General features: G+C 34.8%; 5 protein-coding genes across 5 annotated transcripts; 4 read left to right on the top strand and 1 right to left on the bottom strand.

Annotated features, from left to right (window-relative positions):
- Positions 1-1,277: 1,277 nt before the first annotated feature.
- EAE97_002691 (uncharacterized protein) lies at positions 1,278-4,186 on the bottom strand (the record flags this gene model as incomplete). Its single annotated transcript, XM_038873203.1, has 2 exons — positions 1,278-3,479; positions 3,533-4,186. 2 exons carry the CDS (start codon positions 4,184-4,186, stop codon positions 1,278-1,280), a joined length of 2,856 nt encoding a protein of 951 aa, XP_038736409.1.
- Positions 4,187-7,041: 2,855 nt separating this feature from the next.
- EAE97_002690 (uncharacterized protein) lies at positions 7,042-7,346 on the top strand (the record flags this gene model as incomplete). The annotated part of the gene is made up of 2 exons (XM_038873202.1): positions 7,042-7,056; positions 7,137-7,346. 2 exons carry the CDS (start codon positions 7,042-7,044, stop codon positions 7,344-7,346), a joined length of 225 nt encoding a protein of 74 aa, XP_038736408.1.
- A 1,643-nt stretch (positions 7,347-8,989) lies between these two features.
- Positions 8,990-10,874, top strand: EAE97_002689 (uncharacterized protein; the record flags this gene model as incomplete). Its single annotated transcript, XM_038873201.1, has 6 exons — positions 8,990-9,140; positions 9,200-9,233; positions 9,283-9,449; positions 9,596-10,056; positions 10,115-10,360; positions 10,416-10,874. 6 exons carry the CDS (start codon positions 8,990-8,992, stop codon positions 10,872-10,874), a joined length of 1,518 nt encoding a protein of 505 aa, XP_038736407.1.
- Positions 10,875-12,551: 1,677 nt separating this feature from the next.
- On the top strand, positions 12,552-14,219 carry EAE97_002688 (uncharacterized protein; the record flags this gene model as incomplete). The annotated part of the gene is made up of 3 exons (XM_038873200.1): positions 12,552-12,601; positions 12,695-13,704; positions 13,756-14,219. 3 exons carry the CDS (start codon positions 12,552-12,554, stop codon positions 14,217-14,219), a joined length of 1,524 nt encoding a protein of 507 aa, XP_038736406.1.
- A 7,116-nt stretch (positions 14,220-21,335) lies between these two features.
- Positions 21,336-22,204, top strand: EAE97_002687 (uncharacterized protein; the record flags this gene model as incomplete). The annotated part of the gene is made up of 3 exons (XM_038873199.1): positions 21,336-21,491; positions 21,542-21,939; positions 21,997-22,204. The coding sequence occupies 3 exons, from the start codon at positions 21,336-21,338 to the stop codon at positions 22,142-22,144; spliced, it is 702 nt and encodes a 233-aa protein (XP_038736405.1). The 3' UTR covers positions 22,145-22,204.
- Between the last annotated feature and the right edge of the window lie 1,444 nt (positions 22,205-23,648).

Raw genomic sequence — 23,648 nt, 5'->3', positions numbered from 1 at the left:
CTATGAATCATATCAGAATAGAAATCATACAATTACAGCCACATAATACAAATGCACAAATACTACTTCCCTTATCAATCTTTTGATCTTTCAATCTAATAGGTTTCCATCTCCTCTGTTCTTCTCACCTCTTGACTCCCTCAAAGCATCTCCTACTTCTTTAAATGATACAAAATCTAATATCTTTCACTACTCACTCATTTCATTAGATTCTATTCTCTCCAAATTCTCATCTCCTTCTCTTCCTTTACTAACCTTTGAATCTTCTCATCTCTTCCATCTATCTTACCCTCAACTTCCTCATTCCCATAGCCTCTCATGATTCATCCACCTCAATTCACCCTCCATCCTCCACCCTCCACTCTCTCCCAACTCCCAACACCCAACTCCCCTCTCCCACTCCCATTCTAACTCCCAATTCCCATAATAATCCCCTTTCCCCCAAATTCCAAATTCCAACCCTTCAACCCTTCAACCCTTCAAATCCCAAAATCCCAAAATGATAAATCCATCCATCTATCTATCTCTAAAAATCAATCAACCAATATCCAACAACTGAATTAACAAACATCGAAAAATCGAAAAAATACATAAACTTTGTTTTTTAAAGAAAATAGAAATATATCAACTGGCAATCCTATATTATATTATACACACTCTCTATCTCATCTCACTTACCTCACTTACCTCAACACAAAACCCATATTAAATCCATCCATTCTCAATTTTCAATCACTCAAATCTCATACACTAATTCATCTATCAATTCAAATGGAATATCTCAAGTGCATCTTCAATACACACACATATATGTATGTATCTTCATTACTACCTCACTATCTCGCTACTTCTCTACGACTTCTTCTCTTCATTTCATTACAACATCATGAAATCCATGTATACACTCCCCTCACTTCCATCTCTCATCTTTAAATTACTCATCCATCACCCCACAACTACCACATCAAAGAGTAGATTAAGAGAAGGAAACAAACTCCCCTCCCCGATTTCATACTACTTCCGCATCTCTCTCCATATATATCCATCCCCTAAAAAGGGGAAAAAGAAAAAAAAGTTCAAAAACGCCCAACTAATGCTCCCTCAAGATATGCTCGCTTTCCGCAATACCGCATATCGCACAGACATTCAAAGTTTTTTGGTATCCTATATTAATATCCATATCCTCGCACACACACTTGTATACGTATAGTTTGGTAATAATTTTTCAAACTCCATCCTTCATGTAAACATAAAAAAAATACTTCAATCCCTTTACATCACTTCTTCTTTCCCTTTTCTTTCTGTCCCAAACCAGAAGTACCAAGAATATCATCGAAAGTTGATTCTTTTCTTCCAGCTGAAGATACAGGTCGACCATCCCCATGAAGACTAACAACGCTATTGCGACTAATCACACTGTTGCGGCTATAAGGCGATGCACCTCTTCTTCCCATAGCACTCACGGGTGATTCGCGTCCACCTGGCGAGTCTGATCTGAAACCAGGTTCCATATTACCAGGAATTGGTAACATTTCCAAACCCAACATCACACTGTTTCGTTGAGATTGTCGACTGTTGCTACGATTATCAACTCCAAGCATACCATTACTTGCAACACTTGATCTTCGAGAAGAATTTTCGCGACCTCGACTATCTGGCCGACTAAAGCTTCCACCAAATCCAGGAGGTGGCGCAAGTGGTGACATTACTCCTTCTTCTTGATCATCTGGCGAGAAAGGTTGTGAGATCTCATGCGCTTCAGCATTGTTGATCCATTTCTGAGCAACTGTCCAACAATGCGATCTGCGGTAGACACCTTCTGTACCATAATTGACCACGTCGCTAGGCAAACTAACCACTCCTTGGCCTCCTTGAACCCCGTACCATGCCATTTTCACTCCCGACGCATCTTCCAGCCAAGGTAAATTACCCAGAGGTGGCTGGCACAAGAAGTAATCTACTCCTTCCGTGTATCGTAAGTTGTCCACATCTACAACAAGCATAGGAAGTGATTGAATAACTGCGTAGAGGAACAACCAATGTCCATATCTTTGATCGGCCAATTCTTGAACATTCTTGCCCTTGGATTCTTTCTCCTCAAATGACTTGTGCATCTCCATAAAAGGAGTTTTCTTATCAGCATCCAGGTTATGACTCTTAGCTAAGATAAGAAGTAGCTCGTATTCCTTGAGTTTCCTAGTTGATGCCTTATGTTGATCCTTAGGTGATAGCAGAGGGTAACCAGGTTCAATAGATGCCATAGTTGGAATTTTAGGTATGTCGAATGGAATGGGTGGTAAAACTGGAGGAGAAGATCTATCGAATTCAGCCAAGATTTTTCTTGCTGCCAAATGAATTGGATGAGCATGAGCAACATCTTGATCTTCTGAGTCCATAGATCGAGTGGTGATAGTATCTCGGTCAGCCATAAAGTCGTAAAGGTTGCACATATCAGAATAAAGCTGTTTTAGTACTTTTCGATTCAAGCCACCTTCCACAAATTGATTCTTGGTCTTTTGCTTTGGCGGCCATTGACCATGAACTATCTTGTAGTACGATAGTACATGTCTCCTCATATTCAGGTAGTTTGTCTTCCAATTTTGGAATCGAGCAATTTTAGATTCTGCGCTAGTCTTTGATGAAGCTGCACCAGAAAATAGAGCAGGGTACTCAAAATCAGCCAATCGCTCCTCAGCACGTTGCTGTCTTTGAGAAAGCTCCAAAGAGGCTCGTTCCAATCGATCCCGAGTGTTATTTGAAATTTCTTTGAAAAGACTCGATTTGAGATCTTTGATCGAATGCCATTTTCCAGCTGCGTGCACAAATGCCTCGTGATATAATTCTGTGGATCTCATGCGCTCTCCTAATATAAGTGCCTCAATGGTCTTCTCTCGACTTTGTCTAACATCGGCTAAACGAAATTCATCGAGGAAAAAGGCAAAGCTAGCTGCTGCTGCCTCTCCATAAGTTGATCCATCATAATTGCTAAATTCGAACTTCTGTAACATTGACGATATGGCCAAGAATATATAAAATGTAGTAGGACAACTTTTGGTGGCAACAAGTGGCTGACCTGTCATGAACGCAAAGAAATTTCGAACATTGATGAGATTTTGTATATCGTCAGGAGAGAATTTAGTAGGATCATCAGTAGATAATTCTGTCGGAAAGTAAAGATGAATTTCCCCATTATTTTCAGGGTATGGGTTCATATAATCCGATGACGCTTCCGATCCAGATGGTCCATCAACAGGGGTTTCTGGGGGTGTACCGGTTTGTGTTGAAGCATCAGGACTTTGCCTACCGGCCGAATCCAAACTTGTTGACCTCCGCTTAGTGATACTGCTGGTTATCATTTCGTGAAGGGGTATAGATGACGATAGGACCAAAGAGGGAACTTTGAACGATGGGCCATGGCTAAAAGATTCTGGAAAAACATGTACAGACGTATCACAATATTCTTCCCACAATTCTGGTACCTATTGGCTGTCAGTTATAATCTTTTCACAGGTTCGGCCAATATTATTATTACCTTCTCGCCATTGGTCACAAGCGAAATGTTGTAATCAATCTTTTGATCCCCTGCAATCACCCAGGCAGATGATCTACCATCTGAGCCGGAGTTTGATGATGAATGTCTCGACTTTGTTTTTACTGGGAAAAAACTCCTTCGTCTTGATGCTTTCGCATTATTTTCGCCATCTGAAGTGTATGAAGTTGGTCGACTGGATATCGGAGACGATACTGATCTATTTCCATTACCACTGACCGCGGAAAATGGAGATGGAGGTGCAAGGGAATTGACATTCGAAGTGGAACCGTGTCTGCCTCTTCGTTCCGTGAGTTGGTTAACAGGCGGTTCTGTTACATCTGGCGATGGAGAGGGATTGAGTGGCCATGAATTATTATGAGGTTGTTCCTTTTGTAATTTATTGGGTGTCTGCTGAGTCGATGGTGCTGGCGGAGCACTGGCGGGCATTGCAGGAAGCGCAGGAACAGGTGGAATATCTGCGGATGGTTCGGGAGATGGTGGTTGTCGAATAGGAATGTTGGCATTTTGAGGTATGGGTGGAACCTTTTCTTTAGTAGATTTAGAGTCTGTCTCTACAAAAATGTTTGGAAGATATGCAGAAATGCGATGCAAGCGGGAGACGGATCTCGACCTCTTCTTTGGACTAGAGCTCATCTTGAGATCTTCTAGTTCCAGCACTTTCGTAATAGCTTGCGCTTCTAGCTGTTCTTTGACTTCCTCCGGTACAAAGCCCAAAAGTTTTGTAGTGGAATTATAGAATTTGGAAGAAGATATAAAATTGTAAGGTAAAATGAGTGTGAATGGAAGTAGTTCACTTACTCAACGTCATTTCGTGAGACGTTCTCCCTTTTCTCTTTGAATGATAATGAAAAATCGAATAGGGAGGATCTGCCAAAGTGGAGACTTGTATATATAATTCTTCTCTCGGCACTCTATGTTATTCCTCACTCTCAAGGGTAATAGAAATCCCCATGAAAGGTTTAATTGTGGATTCTTGACCGAATTGTGCGCTTTTGAGTATGTGGGGATTAAGAATTGTGCGCTATTTGGTTTGATGTGGCAGCGTGAACGAGGATTGCTATGTTTGAGATGGAGTGACTCGAGTGATTCAAACCCTTTTCGAATGGTAAGGATTACGCGGCAGCAGCGGTGCGGTGGGTTTTCTTTTTCTTCGATAGTGGATAAAGAGGAACAACGGGGAATTGAGTGAGGATATGAGGAGAAAGATGGGAATTGATAAATGAGGTTAATGTCCTTTGAGTGGTCCTTGGTCAAGATATCTGTTCCCGAAATTCTATTTAATTAATAGGGCGATTTCCTGCTCAAAACTTTGGTCGTGATTGGTAGACACTTTTCCAAAGCTTCAGAGATGTGCGACGAGGTTTTAATATTATATGGTGAGTATTGTGTGTTCTGCATTCCAGTTGTTGGTTCCTTGTTCTTGTTTTTATATGAATCGAAATAGAACCGCAAGGCGGCAAAAAAACAAACGGAGTATCGGCGGGTACGAGTGGTAAGAAGACCTCGGGAGGGAGACGAGAAGGTCCAACAAACAGCAGACTGACTGCGCCAGGAACGAATGTTTAAACGAATGTTAACCGTCGTGAAATCTCTTGCTTGTTTCAATTTCAGGTCAGGGTCTTGGTTAATGTACCTGCCCGGGCTCCGTGGATACCGAAGATGCGGCTGTGATTGATAATGAAGACGATGATTAGGTCATATAATGGATGCACTTACGCAGGACTACCAGGTACTTATGGGTAGTGAAGAAAGAGTAAGAAAGCCGTAATCAATCTGCAGCTGATGTTGTTTTGACTGAAGTAACTTTTTGCTGTCTTGTCATCTGCAAGTAAAGATTGAATTGATGGTATACACTTTGATAGGTCCCCTCTATGGAGGCAGGCAAAAGAATCATTTGATACCCTCGAGGTACCTTCGTCGGCACGTGCAAGGTGGCCATCAAAGTGATAGGGTAGTATTTTTAACATGCAAGGTGATGCTATTGCCAAGGGATCTACCAAGCTTGCACTGCCGAATCATAAAAATATAACTGCAGAACCTTGATGCTGAATGCCTTACGTATCTTCAAGGCACCCACAAATTCAATTGCCTGTGATGATGATTACTAATTTTGCTTTTCTCTCCTCCTCTCTTACTTTTTCCATTCCAATTACCCTTTGAGTCTTCTCTTCCCCCCCTTCTCCTTGGCCTACTACCTACTACCTACCTCTTGTTTTACACCCTCGTATATGAACAGGCTAAATTCATCTATATAGAATCACAGTGAATCATATAAATTCGAGAAATGAAAGCAGTGTGCGATGGTAAAACATTAAATTTCTCAATTGAAACAATTCTTGCACCATCGGTATGGATTGGTACTAGATGGAATGGGATATAGATTAATTCTTCTCGTCTCATAATTCTCATTGGCAAAAAGATGTGTCTGAATAATCCATTTAATCCTCTCACATCCTATTATGGCCAATGTTGGTCCATCGGCCAAGGAGAAGCCCAGAAGCGGTCCAAGACCTACCAAGGATATTTAACAGATTTCTAGGTTGCGAAATTTCATCTGGTGGAAACACATTTGCAGCTTGGTCGGCCGAAAAAAGGCATCTAATATCGAGGGATGTGAAAAGGAAGGAGAAGGTTATTATTATGGTTAGTGAACACGATGCACGATCTATGGATGCGTGCGTGGATGGATAGCTATGTCTCTGCGCGTGTGGTGTTTGGAAATCAACCCTTTTGATTTGACACAAGATAATCCTTCAACTCCAGACTAAAGGACAAAGGAAAGGGAAAAGAGAAAAGAAGGTGATGATCCAAATCATAAAGTTTTACAGAAAATGGCGTGGCTGAGACTTTTGATGTAGTGATTAATACATCTGAAGTAGACATTTTGAAAGGGTCATGTCGAAAGGTCATGTTGTGCTTTTCATTCATGGTGTGTGAGAGAGAGAGAGTGTGTGTGTGAGTGTGTGTGAGAGTCTGAGAGTCTGTGTGTGTGACAAGAGCGACGAGAATGACAAGAGTTAAAGATAGGTAGGTATATACACATGTCTACTCCGTGATTCAATAGGAATTAACCTACTCGTATTTCCTTCTAGAAAAGACACAACAGCCCAAATTCTCTTCGCCACATGCGTAGATCATCCCAAAACATTGACGCAGGAGTAATGCAGGTGCAGATGCCGTATTCGATAACCTCTTCTTGACCTTTTCAAAGAGGATAAGTCACATGTACTCTTCCTATACTTTTACGTATTGATATTGAATTGATGAGATGAGATGAGATGACTTGACAGCTTGACAGCGTGAAAAATAAATTTTTTGTTTCATTCATTTCGTTACCTCGGATCCACTACGTCGTACCTACCTACTGTAGTACTTTCGTTAACCTATTTAACTGTGCCGCTGCCGTTGTTGGTTCCTGAATTTTAGCACGTCATTTAGTCCCGAGGAATCATGATCCCATCCCATGGAACTTGAGAGGAGCATGTACAATGTATGTCAGCACGGTAAGGGAAACTAGGTAAGGTCGAGGTACTAGCTAGGTAGGTAATAAATCTCCTTAGAGCATAGAGTATATATAGCATAGAACAAATCACGGATCAATCGGGTCGATAACGTTACATTGAGCACATTTTTAGATTGCGGAGCCGGTCCCGAGAATTGGTGCCGTGATTTGTACGATGGACGCGTGTCGGCGCTTTGCTTACTTATTTGGTTTGGGTGGAATGGTGATGGTGATGGTGATGGTGATGGTGATGGTGATGGTGATGGTGATGGTGATGGTGGTGATTTTTAGGTGGGCTTAACCTTACCTTCTTGCGTTGATGCCTCAATCCTAGGGTACAGAGTATGCTGTTGGTTTTGCGATTGTAAATATACCTAGTATATCTTCACTTATTTCAACTCACTGGCCGCCAAGAGGAGAAGACTTTGTGATACGTCTGGAAATATGGAATGATTACAATGAAGAATTCCAGTATATACCTACCTGGTATCTCCAACCTCTTCATAACCCCTCCGTCAATTTGGAACTTTAATATGCCAAGTGAACAATAATCAAGCGGTTCATAGATCGATCCGTTGCGTTTTCCTCATGAACTCTAATATCCGTCATTGGAACTCCGAAAGACTCCACGTAGAATTTCCTTTCGTTCTACTAACAATCTATAATCTATACAGAGTAATCCCGCTTCGGGTTATTGTAATATACTCCGTCCGTCTGCACTTGAAAATTCTTCTGATTACGCTGCTATGACTAATCTTCGCGATACCTTCCGTAATTCCACCACGGAATCGCTCCTCATTTGGCACGAGATAAAGTGTAGCTTTCTGGATAACAAAAGGAAATCGGAAATTGAACAGACAGCAGTTGACGCCGAAGAAGAAAGAAAGCTTCGAGGAATACTTCGTAATGTGTTTCTGTCGGCTGTTGCTTTATCTGTACTCTTCCATGGTCTATCTGGTAATGCGGAGCCGATGCAAAGCGGAAATACTCTTCCGATGATAGAGATCATCAACCAACATACAACCAACGAGCCAATCAGCATACATGCGATGCAACACACACACACACACAAGAGTGATCCGATGTACTCAGTGGTACAAATATTGATATGCCATCAACATTACATACTAGGTAATCGGATCATTGGATGATGAACAAATCTCTATACATACTAGGTCCCTATCAAACACAGCAGACTTCCTCGTATTGCCATGTCCCAGCCACATAATCTTGACATTTTTCCAATGGTAACGGTTATTGTTTTTGATACGTCATCTGATTCATTGGTCCATCACGATAAAGTCCAACATTTTGATATTAAAGATCTGCGGGGTAGATTGAAGACTTCTCATCAGATAGATTAAAAGCGTGCATAGCTGTCCAGAAGCTTGGTCATTCGTAGAAACTCAATCCTCCACCATCGAATGAAGAGGACGGAAAATCATCCAACTACCGGATGAGGCCTCGTCTTCTAACAGGAACGGACATTGCCGTCGCAAAAAAAAATCAAAATCGCGGGGTCTCCACGGACACATATCCACACGAATACATATCGACCCTATCAGGATCCCCATGTTGATAGCTCAACATGGAAATGACTGGGTACCTCGTAGATACTACCTACCCTTTTCCCTCCTCGTGGGTATGGATGTGACGTTGTAAAGATGGGGTTTCTTTTTCCGCACCCAGGAAATAAAATGAGGATGTTTTCGCCTTTTTTTCCTTTCCATTTCACAATGTGTTTGTACCTTGTGACACTTTGAATTGCAAGTGAATTTGTGCCGCGCTGAGCCAATCGCTGTCTGTTGATTGATGCAGTGGAGTCGAAAAGAGCAATAGCACAACAGGAGACACAACTAATAATCCCTCCAAAAAAAGACGTCTATTTTTCATCCCAGGAAACTCAGCTTCTTTTAGTACCACAACACATCAAGATGGATACTTTCGAAAAACCAGAAACTGCTCAACTGGAAGCTGCGCGAGAACCACCTTCGGCTCAAAATGGTTATCATATAGATCCTGTGATAGAGAAGAGACTTGTGCGAAAGTTGGACAAGCACCTTATTCCATTGGTGTTGTTATTGTGTAAGTGACATCTTTAGAGTTAATTTACAGAGGTTTTCAACTTTTACTGACTTGCATAGATCTTCTATCATATCTTGATCGATCAAATATTGGGTATGTACTTGTGATGAAGAAAGGTGTTATATTTCTAACATTCAATCAGAAATGCTAAAACTGCCGGCATGACAAGAGACCTCGGAATATCAAGTAGCGAATATGAATGGTTATTGACAATTTTCTACATCGCATATATTGTATTCGAATGGTTTGCTTTGATGTGGAAGGTTCTTCCCCCACATGTATGGGCTTGTTTTTGCGTAGTTGGATGGGGTAAGTTTCACTATTTCATCGTTCAATTTTATCATCCTTGAGGTATTTTATAATTTGAACGATCTTGACTTGAAATAGACTTAGGGGTGTTCATTACATTTCAAGGGTCTTCTAGAAATCACAATTACTAACCACGAACATCGCAGGTACCGTGGCCACTCTTCAATCCGCCACCCAATCATGGTCTGGCATGATGGCCGCTAGATTTTTCCTCGGATTCTTCGAAGCCGGTTATGGTCCTGGTATCCCATATCTTCTTTCGTTCTTCTACCTGCGCCACGAAATCGGTATACGAATTGGAGTTTTCCTCAGCGCTGCACCCTTGGCAACATGCTTCGCAGGCGCATTGGCATATGGAATCACTAGTGGACATGCTGCGATTGCAAATTGGCGTCTTCTATTTTTGGTTGAAGGTTTACCATGTGTAGCAGCAGGGATCTTGACATTCTTTGTCCTCCCCGATAGCCCAGAGAAAGCACGCTTCTTAAACGAGGAAGAAAGAGCCGTCGCCAAAGCACGAGGCGTAAGACAAGTAGGCGCAGAGGAAGAACATCGTGTTGGAGGTATCAAATGGTCTGATATTGCTGCAGCTCTTGCGGATCCAAAGGTACGTTTCATCTTACGTGTATGTCTGAGGCGTCAAACTCTAATAATGTCATCACTAGAATTGGCTCACAGCCTTGATGTATTTCTCATGCAATGTATCCTTTAGCTCCCTCCCCGTATTCCTCCCCACTATTCTTAACGAGATGGGGTTTTCATCCATCAACGCCCAGGGTTTATCCGCTCCCCCATATTTCCTCGCGTTCCTCGTCGTCATCATCTCAACCTACATTGCCGATCGTACTCAACAACGTGGCTTGGTTATTATGTTCCTCTCGGTTATTGGCGCCATCGGATACATCTTACTGGTAAATATTACATCCCAAACATGATGACAAATAGAATCTCAACTAACATCCCTAGGCCACCACTTCCACAACCGGACCCCGCTACACGGGTGTTTTCTTCGCTGCCGCAGGAATCTTCCCCGCTATCGCTAACATTCTCCCTTGGGTCCTGAATAATCAAGGCTCGGATACGAAACGTGGCACAGGAATCGCACTCCTTAATATGGTGGGTCAATGTGGTCCGCTTCTTGGAACGCGAATGTATCCCTCGGAGGATGGTCCATATTACCGCAAGGGAATGTGGGTTTGCACTGCATTTATGATTTTCAATGGTATCTTGGCGCTGGCGTTGAGAATGTTGTTGAATTGGGAGAATAAGAGATTGGATGAAAAGTATGGGGTGGTGGGTAGGAGGGATGCGAAGGGTAATGTGGTGGGTGAGACAGTGGCTGAGGATAAGTTGGGCGAGAAACTGCCTGTGGTTGCGGATGCAGGAGATGAAAATGATGGTCCTAGGTTTAGATATGTGTTGTGATGTTTTGTTGAAGAGCGGAAAGTTGGGGCGGAGGAAATGCGGAAATGGGAAGAGGATACGTTGGGAGGAATTGGAATGAAACGTTATGTTATCTCTGGTGATATAAAGGCAATCAATCTGGGAAGATTGGATTAGTTAGACTACCATATCTATCTAAAGATCTAAATATCTAGATATCATAACCCAAAATACTTTAAAAATACATACATACATGAAGAAGAAACAAGCTTCCAGCTAAAAATCTTGGCCCGCTTGGCTTTCTCGGCGAAATCGAATGAAACAAATGCACGATTCTCTGTGTAGTGGTGTTTTCAAACAAAGCCTATCGGTCTGTCTGTTTATTAGCTAACCGGAGTAAATTTGTGTCTTTGGATATTTGGATGCTGATTATGTACTTGAGGGATTGGTTGTTTGGGTACGAATGGGATTTGTTTAGGGATTAATTATAATTATGATTTTGGATTGTGGATTGTGATTGTGATGTTAGTTTTTGTAGAGATTGTGGGTAGATATTAGATATTAGATATTAGATATTAGATATTAGATATTAGATATTAGATATTAGATATTAGATATTAGATATTAGATATATACTAAAAAATGAAAATGAATATAAATATGAATATATTTGTAAATGAATCTCTGTTATTGTTAATTGGTTGTTTGCTTTATTTGCTGTGTGAAGAGTATTGGGTTGGGGTATGGGGTTTGAATTAATAGAATAGATGGATAGAGATAGGTACCTAGATAGATATTAGGAGATGTATAGTTTTTTGTCTGTTTGTGGATCTGTGAATGTGAATGAATGAATAAATAAATGATTGGGAGAGGAGGTTTATTACTCGTAGATATAATGGATTGTGGATATCTATTGAGTACCTAGTATGGTTGGTAGGTAGGTAGGTAGGTAGGTAGGTGATTTTTCCTGCTCTGGTAATTTGCTATTTGCGGAGTATGAGAGAGAAGAAGGGGAGGTCTTGATTGATGATTTGATTTGATTTGATTTGGTTTGATCTGATGTTGGAACTTGCAATTGGGTGGTAGTTGAGTTGAGTGGTTGATGTGTATGGATTGTGGAAGCGGAATATATGGTTACCAAGATCTTATTGTTTCATAGAAGACGATTGATTTGGTGGATAATCATTATAATGTATCGCTTCTGGTATCACTGGATGTTTGATTCTCGTGAGATGGTATAACGAATTGTCGTCGATATTGATATGTTGTTAAATACTAGATAAGATTCTTGGATTTTGGTCCACAGTTCTCAAAGGACATGTATATGCTATACTGAGTTAGCTTCGTCTTTTGAATGCAAGAGCATGACGAGGGAGTGGTGACACGACACCATATGGGGACTTTTGGATATGAAATGGAATATTTTTTTCGTTCGTTTATCGCTTGCTTGCTTTGAGTTTTTCTGTTCCTCGAGATTTATATTCATTAGCTAGATACTCATCTACAAACAAGAAATTCTCAAAGGTTGAAGATCTAGAGAGAAACTCATGAACTTCTACATACTCGTTCGTACTCACAAATAAACCCCACATGCAAGGGCTCTCCCTAGTAACCTTTCCGTTCACTACGCAACGACACAACGACGCACACCTCGAGAATCCGATAGTGTCGCAAATCTTTGCCTCCAAAGTAAACAAATAAAATACTCGGTATACCACGATGCGATCATTTACTATCGTCAATTCACATACGCAAATGCATAGCGAAAGGTAGATTGCAATTTCATATCAATTCAACATATTTCTTTTGATTCATACATACCTCAAGACTCGAGACTCAATGACCAATCCATTTCATCCTAGATTTCTACGTGCGCTCTTCCCGCAACAATTCCCCGAGGGCCAATCTTCCAGATCCTCGTCCCAAGGCCATCGAAATAAACGCGTGAAATATATCCACGAGCCCTCGCACGAAGACGAAATCATCGACACGTATGAGAGTATTGAAGGAGAAGATGCGGAGGAGAGAGAAGAGGATGAGAATCAATTACGCTTAGAACATAAATCGTGTGCGAAAGCGATGATGAGGAGGAAGATGGCGGAACGGGTGACGATCGATCCAGATGGAGATTTGTTATTGATTTTGAACGAGAGGAAGAGGGATGATAGTTTGAAGAGGAAGATTGGAGGCATGGGGACAGGAATGGAAATGGTGGCGACGACGGTGGATGATTCGGGAATTGGGGATGAGATTGTCGGAGATGGGGAAGTGGGTGTTTTGGAGACGGTCGAGGAAGATGCGGATGGGAATGTGAATGTCAATGCGATTGCGGAAAAGGAAAAGGAAAAGGAAAAAAATAAAAAGGAATTGAAGGAAATTCATATGTTGGTTTCGTCAAAACATATGGTTCTCGTTTCTCCCGTTTTCAAAGCAATGCTTCAATGGAGTAATTTCAAAGAAGGATATGCGATGAAAGCACATGGGAAAGTCGAGGTTCCTCTCCCCGATGATGATCCAGATGCCATGCGCATTCTGGTTGACATTGTTCATTGTCATCATAAAGATGTGCCTCGAAAAGTCAAACTTAGTTTGCTAACGCATCTGGCAATTTTGGTGGATAAGTATCGTTTACATGAAGCGGTGCAGATTTACTCCGATATGTGGATTTCTCAGGCGAAGAAGAAATTTCCATCGAGTATGGCAGAGGATGGTATTGAAGTGTGTTTGCAATGGCTTTGTATTTCATGGGTTTTTGAAAAGGCGAGGGACTTTACATCTTTGACGAGGATTTTTCAACAGGAGAGTACGACGAGTTTGGCAGAGATGATTAGAGATTCGAATTGGGATATTCCGGTGCCGAGTTCTGTTATTGGTTTGTTGCCCCGATGGTATGTTGGAGATTTGAGTGCTAATAGATTTCTAGAAAATATCGAACAAGATCGAATTCGAGCTCTTGATGAAGCAATCTCAGCACTTAGAGACACGATTGAAAATTATCAAACCTCTACCCTCGTATGTCGTGGTCGTCCTTCACATTTGTCTGCCGAGCAAATTCCTCAACATAACAAACAATGCGATGCGATGGTCTTGGGAATGTTGATCAAAGAAGCGATTTATCATAATCTTTATCCGCTGCCTGAAGCTCCTTATACGGGTCATTCTTTCATTAGTATTTATGACAGTTTTCAAAATTTTGAAATCACAAATGCGTGTGAAGTGGTTAGAATGTGTGGTGGGAGTGGAAGTGGGGGTGGGGGAAAGAGAGAGAAGGAGGAGTTGGATATTCACGCGTTTGGGAATGGCTTGATGGATCTTTTGGAACCGGTGGAGGAAAGTTTAAGTGGGTTGGATATGGGTGGGTTTAAGGTTTCGTTGGGGTTGGTTTAGGGTTGTTTTTGAGGGTGCATGCGGGGTTTGCGTTTTGGAAACTTGCATTTGGAATTTGAAGGGAATGGTTGGGGTGCATTGGAGTGAGTTAGGTTATGTTTTGTTGGATAGTCAGGGCTTGTTTATACTGGGTTGATGGATGGTGTTATGAGCATTGGGGTTAGGTAGTATATATTTGAATTCAAGAACTTACATACATAGGTACAGATATATAGATATATATAGTATAAATATATATATATACTACGAAGAGAATTACTACATATCGATTTATATGGAATCATTAGTCGCGAACTTGTAATATAAATACATGTATATATTCTCTCTGTTTTTAATACTCTCTAATATCGATTGATCTTTATATTATTATGTATATATATATATGTCGGGACAGGGATCATGTGACCGCACTAGCGCAAGCGCTAGTGCCTCGGCACTTTAGTATAGACGTATCGTAGCCCTAGCTTTTAGAACCTCAAGCAATATTACAATAGTACAAACCATAGTACTATATTGTCTTCACCATCCCCATGGTGATATCAACAATATATATCTTTATTTTAGATATATTTTATTAGATGTTTATTTTTATATTTATTTGTTTTACTACTTTTTTATTTATATTATAATTTGAATAAAAACATATCTCTTAAATAAATAAAAAAGTAACGTAACATAAGAGGAACTCGAATATATAAGGAATTCAGACACTTTTAGCCTATTATCAATTTGAAATTATAATTACTTTTATTATATATATTCAATTACTTTTTATATCTATTTATTAAAAGATTGAGTGGAAGAGGCCTCTGTATTAACTATATTTCTCCGCGTGTAAGCATATTGATCCTCTTATAGTATTATATAAAGGGATTAATATATCTATCTATGGTTTGTTTAATCTAATCCATTTAAATAATCATATTATTAATTATTATATATACTTAGTATTAGTAATTTTTATTCTTTTTAATATTTTCTTATAGGAGTTATTATTTTTGATCTTTTTGATTTTTTGTATTTTTATAGTTTCAATTCTAATATATTCTTGAATCTTTCGAATATTATTTTTGCTAAAGGTTTAGTTATTCTATCTATTATTATATCTAATATATTAATATAATTAATTACTATCTTTTTCTTTTCAATAAAATCTTTAATAAAATAATAATATATATTAATATACTTTGATTATTTATATAAATATAGATTTTTGATTAGAATTATTACTCCTTGATTATTATTTAATAATTGAATAGTATCTTTGTGTATAAATATATATTTTACCTTTCCAAAATCTTTGAGTATTTAAATTAATCATTTTTTTTACTTAATAAATATTATTATTAATATATATTTGGATTTAATATTTAATATTATTATTAAATTCTGTTTTTTATTAGTTTATAATATCAATTCTTTATAAAATATAATAATTCTCTTAGAAATACTTTTTTAATTATATTGATTATTTATTTAGTTTATATTAATAAAAATTTTTATAATATTTATTAATAAATTGTATTTCTTTGTGATTTAATATTATATTCCTTCAAATTTATATTTGAATTTTTAAATAATTATAGTTTTTAAATATTATATTAAGTTCTTTATTTTTATTCCATAGTATTTTATTAGTTTTGTTATATATTATAATAATTAGTTTAATACAAAGGAAATATCTGATTTTATATATATTATTAAATAAATAAAACTATTTATAATTTATTAATATTTGATAATATTAATTAGTTTATTATTTTCTATAACTGATTGTAGATATAAGTAATTAATAATAGATATCTTTTTAGTATAATATTAAGTATATAAGATTTCGAATTTTGTAAGTATAATTTTCAGATATTCTTTTTAATTTAATATACAGTCACCGTGCACTTCTATTAGCCGAAACTCCACAAAACGCGTTTTTTCACGCATTACACTTCCACAATCACATTTTATTATTTTAATTATGCTTTCAATTTATTATTTTCGATTAATAAACTAATCTCCTTTTAAATAACTTATTTTCATTTTTCATTATATTTAGGGTTTGAAACTATCTGGTTATATATAATAGAAACAAAAATTCCTAAAATCTATTCTATAAAAAAGACTATATTCTTGTTTGTAGAGTTTTTTAAGATTATTTGAAGATTTTTGGATATTTTTATTTTAATATTTAAATCAATTTTTGGTATAAGGGGTATAGAGATTATAGTATATTCAATAGCGTTTTTATTTGGGTTTATTAAGAATATTGTTATTATTACTTTTATTAGTTTTTGAATATACTCATTTAACTTATTATTATTTTATTTACATTTTCAAAAAAAAAATTTAAAAAAAATCTATATTTATAAATATAATTAGGGTTTCTATCGAAAATTTATTAATTTCAAATATTATATTTAATATTTTTATTTCTTTTGTTTCTAAAAATAGAATTGGTTTTATAGATAGATTGATTTCTATAATATTCCCTTTATTGTTTTTATTGAATTTTTAAATATTATTGATTTTGGGTATATTAGGGATTACAATTTTTGGGGATTTAGGGATAATAAAATTTTATAAAAATTCAAATAAGGATTCTTATATTTCTTATATCTTATAAGGTTTACTTTTAAATCTTTTATTAGAAATAATATTCTTTATATTTTAAAATCCTAATATAAAATTTTTTATTTTTAAATATAAATTTCTTTCTTTTTTGGATTTGTTTATAATTATTTGGTTTGTTTATATAATATAGTTTAATTTTGGTGAATATATTCTGATATATCTATTAATTATATATAAATATTCTATAAAAATGTTTATTTGGATTGTATTTTATAATTTATTATACCATTAATTTTTTAAAATTGTTTTTGAATTAATATATATATAGTATTTGTTTTCCTATATTCTATAATAACTAATATCCAGGGTTGATTTTGTAAACACTTCAATTAAACTAATAATGTTATTATTGATAATTGATTTAATATTCGTTTTATTTTTATAGTATATATTATATTTAATAGTTTTGTTCTAGAATTCTAATAACAATCCAGCTTTTTTTAATATAGTTTTTATATTGGCTTTAGTAATATCAATGTTTTTTTTGGTAATTCCATTTTGATAAAATAATACTACAATAATCAATTCTAATTAGATCCCAGAGTTTTATTCTTTAACAACTTAGATTAACTCTAATGCATTATCAATTCAGATAGTTATTATCCTGTTATCAATATTAAATTCTAATTTAGTTTTTCATTTTTTCAATCTTAATATAACTTCATCTTTTATTTTCAAGATCAAAATTTAATTTATTTTTATTTAATTGTTTATGATTAATAAAAAATAGATTAGTAATATTGAAATAAATAAATTTTAATCTTTTTGTTTTATAAAAACTGAATTGTTTTGGGATTAGATTCTTTATTTTAATAAATATATATATTTTATATATAAGAATTTTAAATAAAACTTTAATTGATTTTCCTAATATTATAATTTTATAGAAATTTCATATTTTCTTTAGATTAAAATAATTGAATTATTTATATTATAATAAATAAGTTTCTAAATCCTTTTTAATCTTATTTAAAAAAATATCTAAAATAATCTTATTTGATTTAATATTATTAATAATCTTTATACTCTATAAAACAATATTTTCATATTTTTTCATAATATCCGAGATTATGTAAATTCCTTTATTTTTATTTTTTTTTAATAATATTTTTTTTTTTTTGAAAATATATACAATTTGAATTGAATCTATCTTTAAATCTGATTTTATAAATCTTTCTACCAAAAAAAAAATTGATTTCTAATTCTAATATATATAATATTTTTGAAAATAAAATTATATTATTATTTTCTAGTTTTATTATAGTAATATCTATTTAATTATAATATATCATTTTCTTATTAATTTTTATTGTTTTTTTCTTATTTTCTTAATATTTCTAAAGAGGGAAAGTTAGTTAAATATATATAAAAAAGTACTGGTATTTGTATATTAATAAAAAGGAATGGTTTTACAAATAAATTTTTTAAAAACATAATATTTTTTGTTATCAAACTCTTCTTTACTTTGTAATAAATCGAGATTAATTAAAAGGTTTTCGCCATCTACAAAATAAGTTTGATTACTCTTTTTCTTAGAAAATGATATTTTAGTTGTTTTTTTAAATATTGCTTTTTATCATTGGGCTTTATAATATTTGTGGATTAGAGCTTATACAAATATAAGATCTTTATAATTATGTAAAAAGTGATCCTTTTGTTTATAAAGGTGGTAAATATAAGTATTAATTATTTCCCCTTGATTTCATTATATTAATAAACTTAATTCTTTATTATCTCTTTATTGATTTAGGATTATATATTTTTTATTAATAATATAAGCTTGTTTTATTTTTTGAATATTAAATTTTTTGGTAATAAAATATTTGATCTTATTTTTTATTATTAATATATTTAGAATATTTATAGTATTAATTATTGTTTAGTATTTACTTAAAAGATTTTTAATTAGAATTAAAAATAGAGTTTTGTTTTTATATAAATTCTTAAATGTAAACTTGATAGTATTAAGCTTATATCAATATTTTTTTAATTTATTCTAGATTTTAATAACAGTTATTTCTGGGTGGTTAATAGATTTGAAAATAAATGTTTGAATTATTATTAAATACAAATTGGCTATGATATTATTAATTCTTAAATACTTTGATTTTAAATAATTTTATAATATTCATATTATATTATATTTATTAATAAGTATTTTATTATTATTACTAAATAATTTATATATATACAATAATATATTAATTTTATTTTTCAAATATTTGATTTTTTTATTCAAATTGAGTTTGATATTTATGATTTTGTTTTCTTCAAAAATCGAAAAAACTTTGATATTATTGACTTTTATTCTAACTCCTTTAATCTTAATATACTTTTGTAATATAAACTTAATTATATAAAACCAATTCTTTTTTTTTAATTGTATTTTTATTTATTAAAATCATTAATTATAAGTCTTTTGAATAAGATTTAGAATATTTTTATTTTTATTTTTTGGTTTTGTTTATTTTGATATTTATATAAAGAATTTATAAGATTTTTTTTCCCTTTTTTTATATAAATAAATCTATATAGATTATAAATATAAGTATAATTAGCACTGTATACTTTTTATTATACCACATACATATTTATTTATAAATAATACCATATACTCTTTCAATTTTGTGAGTTGGTGATAATAGTAATCACAGCACTGTATGCTGGTTGTAGGGTAGTGCCATGTACTCTTTAATTTTGTGAGTTGGATTGTAATAATGATTGTATCAATCATATTCAGAGGCTATACTAACCAGATCTCATAATCTATTAAAAGATTGGATAAAAGAGGTTTTTATATTAACTATATTTCTTTGTATATAAACATATTAATTTTTTTATAATATTATATGAAAGAATTAATATGCCTATCTATAATTCATTTAATCTAACCCATTTAGGTAACCGTATTACTAATCATTACACATGCTTAGCACCGGTAACTTCTATTCCTTTTAACACTATTCAAATTAAAAAGAAGTTTTAAAAGATTATAACTATATTTCAATTAAAAGAATTCAAATTAATTAAAAAAATTATAAAGTATTTTGAAATCCCTAAATTTATTTTAACTAATAAACTAATTAAGAAAAAATATAATCTCAAATTTATAAAATAGCTTAAATTCTTTCAAATATAAAAGAAAACATTTTTATATAATAAATTTCATAATTTATTATTACTAGATTCTCTATTATATTTATATTAATAATAAAAAATTAATAAAATTCGTTTTTAATATATTCAAATTATATTATTTCGAAATTTTATTTCAATAAAAATTCTATTTATAAATTATAAATAAATCTATAATATTAATTATTAATCTATTTTTTTTATTTTAACTAACTTAATAAGATATTTATATAATATTACGGAATTTACTATCTTATATAATAATACGTAACTGAGCATAGCGCTCCTTTAATACGCTTACTCTTATAATCACTATATAATCTTTTACTTAATTCATATATTCACTCGAAATATCTAATTAAGTGACTTTATTACCTAACTAGAGTATATAAGATAGATATAATCCTTATAATTATATCTTAAGTCAATCTAGTTTATTATTATTATTATATATACCTATTATATAATCAAAGTAACCAATCGACATAACTATCCCTCCATGATATATAGAGAATATAAATCTATATATATAACAACTAGAATATCAGAAACATTGAATTATAAAATAATAATTGTTGGATTGACCTAGTAAGGGGGTGTATTGGGTTCAATAATCTATTAATTCATGTCTGTCCCTTCGTACGAAGGGGCATTGCTAAGCTATATACACGTTCTAAGTCACGTGTTCCAACAATAACCTTTTATATAAGCCTAAATAACTTAGTAAGCTTCATCAACCTCAGCTTCCAACATATCCTCGATACAATATATATGTCAGAGGCGAAAAATCTACAGGAACGCTATATCATAAACCGTATAGAAGTATATAAAGTTAATAGGCTAAAACACGGAGCTGAATAGTGGCCGTTCTATACTCAGCTGAACAAATTTTCAAATCACTCCATAAAGTGTGTTCAGCTCACTTAGTGATTCTGCCAGTCTATACTAAGCTTACTTGTCAATCATGCCACCTGCCTTCGACTTATCCCCAATACCATTCAAGCACCAATGAACTGCGGAATTCGTATGAAAATCCGGGTTAGTTATTTTCCATCCATAGTACCGGTGAACGTTCAGCTAAGAGCTTCCACTGATGATAGCGAAAAGATCTACACGAGACTGCTTTGTTGTGCAGAATGCGCAGCTTTCATCTGCAGTAAGCTTAGAAGAATTCACCGCTTATCAGTTGTTATATGGGTGAATATCATACGAGCAACTCTGACTAGCATCAGTTTATAAGGTATAATACACTTCGTTGTGTCTTCCGTTGCCATTGCTAGCAGTCTATCTTCACAGCATCATACTTATACTACTGTCTATCTTCGAATCTTTACAAACAAAGCAGCAGTCACAAGCATGTCAAGGATCTTTCTAGCGGCCTTCTCATTGCTATCTCTGGCAGTGCATGCATACCCACAAAACATCACTAGCGCTGGCGAAGAAGTAAAGGCAGTTTATATCTCGAATTGGACTTCTTCTGATGCTGCTAATCTAAGCAATCTCGAATGGATAGTGAGTTCATTACCTGTACTCATGCCAATGATTCCGCTGACACCGTACAGGATATCACCAAGGACCCAAGTCGTGCAAATCGAATCGGCGATGATCACTGCATGATTGTGAAAGAGGTCACAGTCACAACTGATAGCCGTGGAACTTGGTGGACGGACTGGTGTCGAGTTGGCGGCTTGGAAACAAATAGACGGGGAGATTCCATCGGTATCTCACAATCGCAGCAGCAGTCTACGACCCTTCACGCCGGTATTACTATTACAACTCCGATGATCTCCTCGCTTAAGGCTACGATTGGATATACAGTCACAAACACAGTCGGCTGGGGGAAAAATATAGGTTGCGAGAATCAAGATGGTGTTCGGCACGGGCTCTGGCTGCAGGAAAACTTGGGTTGGGCTTGGCAGACCATTACCGAGTCATTTAGTCAAACTGGACCTAGCTGGTGGTAAGTCACTCTACTATGCCGAAAGATTTACTGTGTTAAGCTAAGATGTATGAATAGTTCACGCGCTCCTGCTCCCTACGTTTATCGCGCGCAGGTCAATTGGCCTGACCCAAACAAATACGGATCACGCGAGATACATTACATTTGTGAGTGGGATAGTGTAGGAGGGAGATTATGCAATTTCTGGGATCCGCATCATATTTGAGTGCCGATAGTGTCTGTGACAATAGAGGATACTGAGCTCTGTGAGATCTATCAGAGATGAAGCGGGGTTGTGATAGTGGACACGTGGGGGCGGAAACCTGTATGTAATGTAATTTGTGGCCGTTGTCTTACTTCAGGTAACAAAATGTTAGTTGCAGTCGTACCGTTGCTTCGGATGTCGTATGGCAGGGCTTCTTTTCGATTGCAGTCAGCCGCACGGCCACATTAATGGTAGTATAGTATATTGAGAACTCCTGGAAGATCCACCTCCAAGACTTGCTCTCTCTCTTGTATACTAGTAAGCGTTATTTGTCCATCTCTTCCGATGTCACTCTTTCTCCAAGCCCTTTGACAAAGGAGAAGTTTTCAAATATTCTCTTCTCATTATAACCTGTATATAATAATTGAAATCGCTCTTGTATATATTTTTAGATCAAAAGAAAATCGATTTATGGATGAAGTTGATTTGAGTATAATTTGCCTTTTGGATTTGTAATATCTCATTAGATTGTAAGAGATTTATTGATTTGAATAGATATTGATCGGAAAAGATGAGTATAGCAAAGATCAAGATATTCAGCAAGACTTGTTTTCCGCTCATGGTCGACCTGTTTCGCGCGTCTTTGGCACGCTGATCAGCATCTTCAGCCCGTTGTCGTTCTCGCTCCGCGCTTTCAATAGCTCTGCACAATTGTTCTTGGAAATCATAGATTGACACTTTGATTATAGAGAAAACTATAAAAGATAAAAACAAAAAGAACAAGACTATAGTAAACAAAAAGTGCAGAATAGAAAAGAGTTGTAAGCAAAGATGTTTTAAATCAATTATTGGAATATAAGTAAATCAAAAAGGTAAACAATAATTATACTCTGTGGTGGCAGATTCCGTACTTAACGAAGTGGACGCTTCGTTACTGCAATAAAATCTTCGATACCTTAAACATATATTGAATAAATCGTTTTTAAAGTACTAATCTAATCTTCATACCTGACGAAGCTTATTCTTGTTGGAAATCACATGTATAGCACGTGTGTAGCACATATACACTACTATAAAACCCCTATGTTCAGGCTTTCCGGATATATAGACTTAATCAATACATTCAATATATTACTCTTTATATGTAATTTGCTATCTATTTCTGATAATATTAATAGCGTTATATATGTGATACTGTGATGTGTGGTTCTATTATCAAAAGCGCTGTTGATAATGAATTATATCACACTACAGTTCCTCTTCTTGAAAGGCTTTCTTTCGGAGTGATTTTCAGAAAATTAAATTGAACAAACCTATCTCGATTTGTCATTGAATTATTCATGATCGGGAGGAAAGCTAATTGTTGACGGTCGTTACAATTCTAATTGCGTGTTTGATTAAAGTAATAGGGAAAATCAAGTCTTCTTGTCGGGGCTCAAGATTGCTGATTATAAGGGTTTAGAAGACGAATAGAAAGAAAGTCAACAAGAAAAGAAAATCACCAATCTATTCAACATCTTATTAA

The sequence above is a fragment of the Botrytis byssoidea genome (assembly GCF_014898295.1).
Source record: "Botrytis byssoidea strain MUCL 94 chromosome Unknown BBYS_004, whole genome shotgun sequence".
Taxonomy (NCBI): Eukaryota; Fungi; Ascomycota; class Leotiomycetes; order Helotiales; family Sclerotiniaceae; genus Botrytis; species Botrytis byssoidea.
The sequence above is the reverse complement of the archived record's forward strand: the minus strand, read 5'-3'. Positions and strand labels throughout refer to the sequence as shown.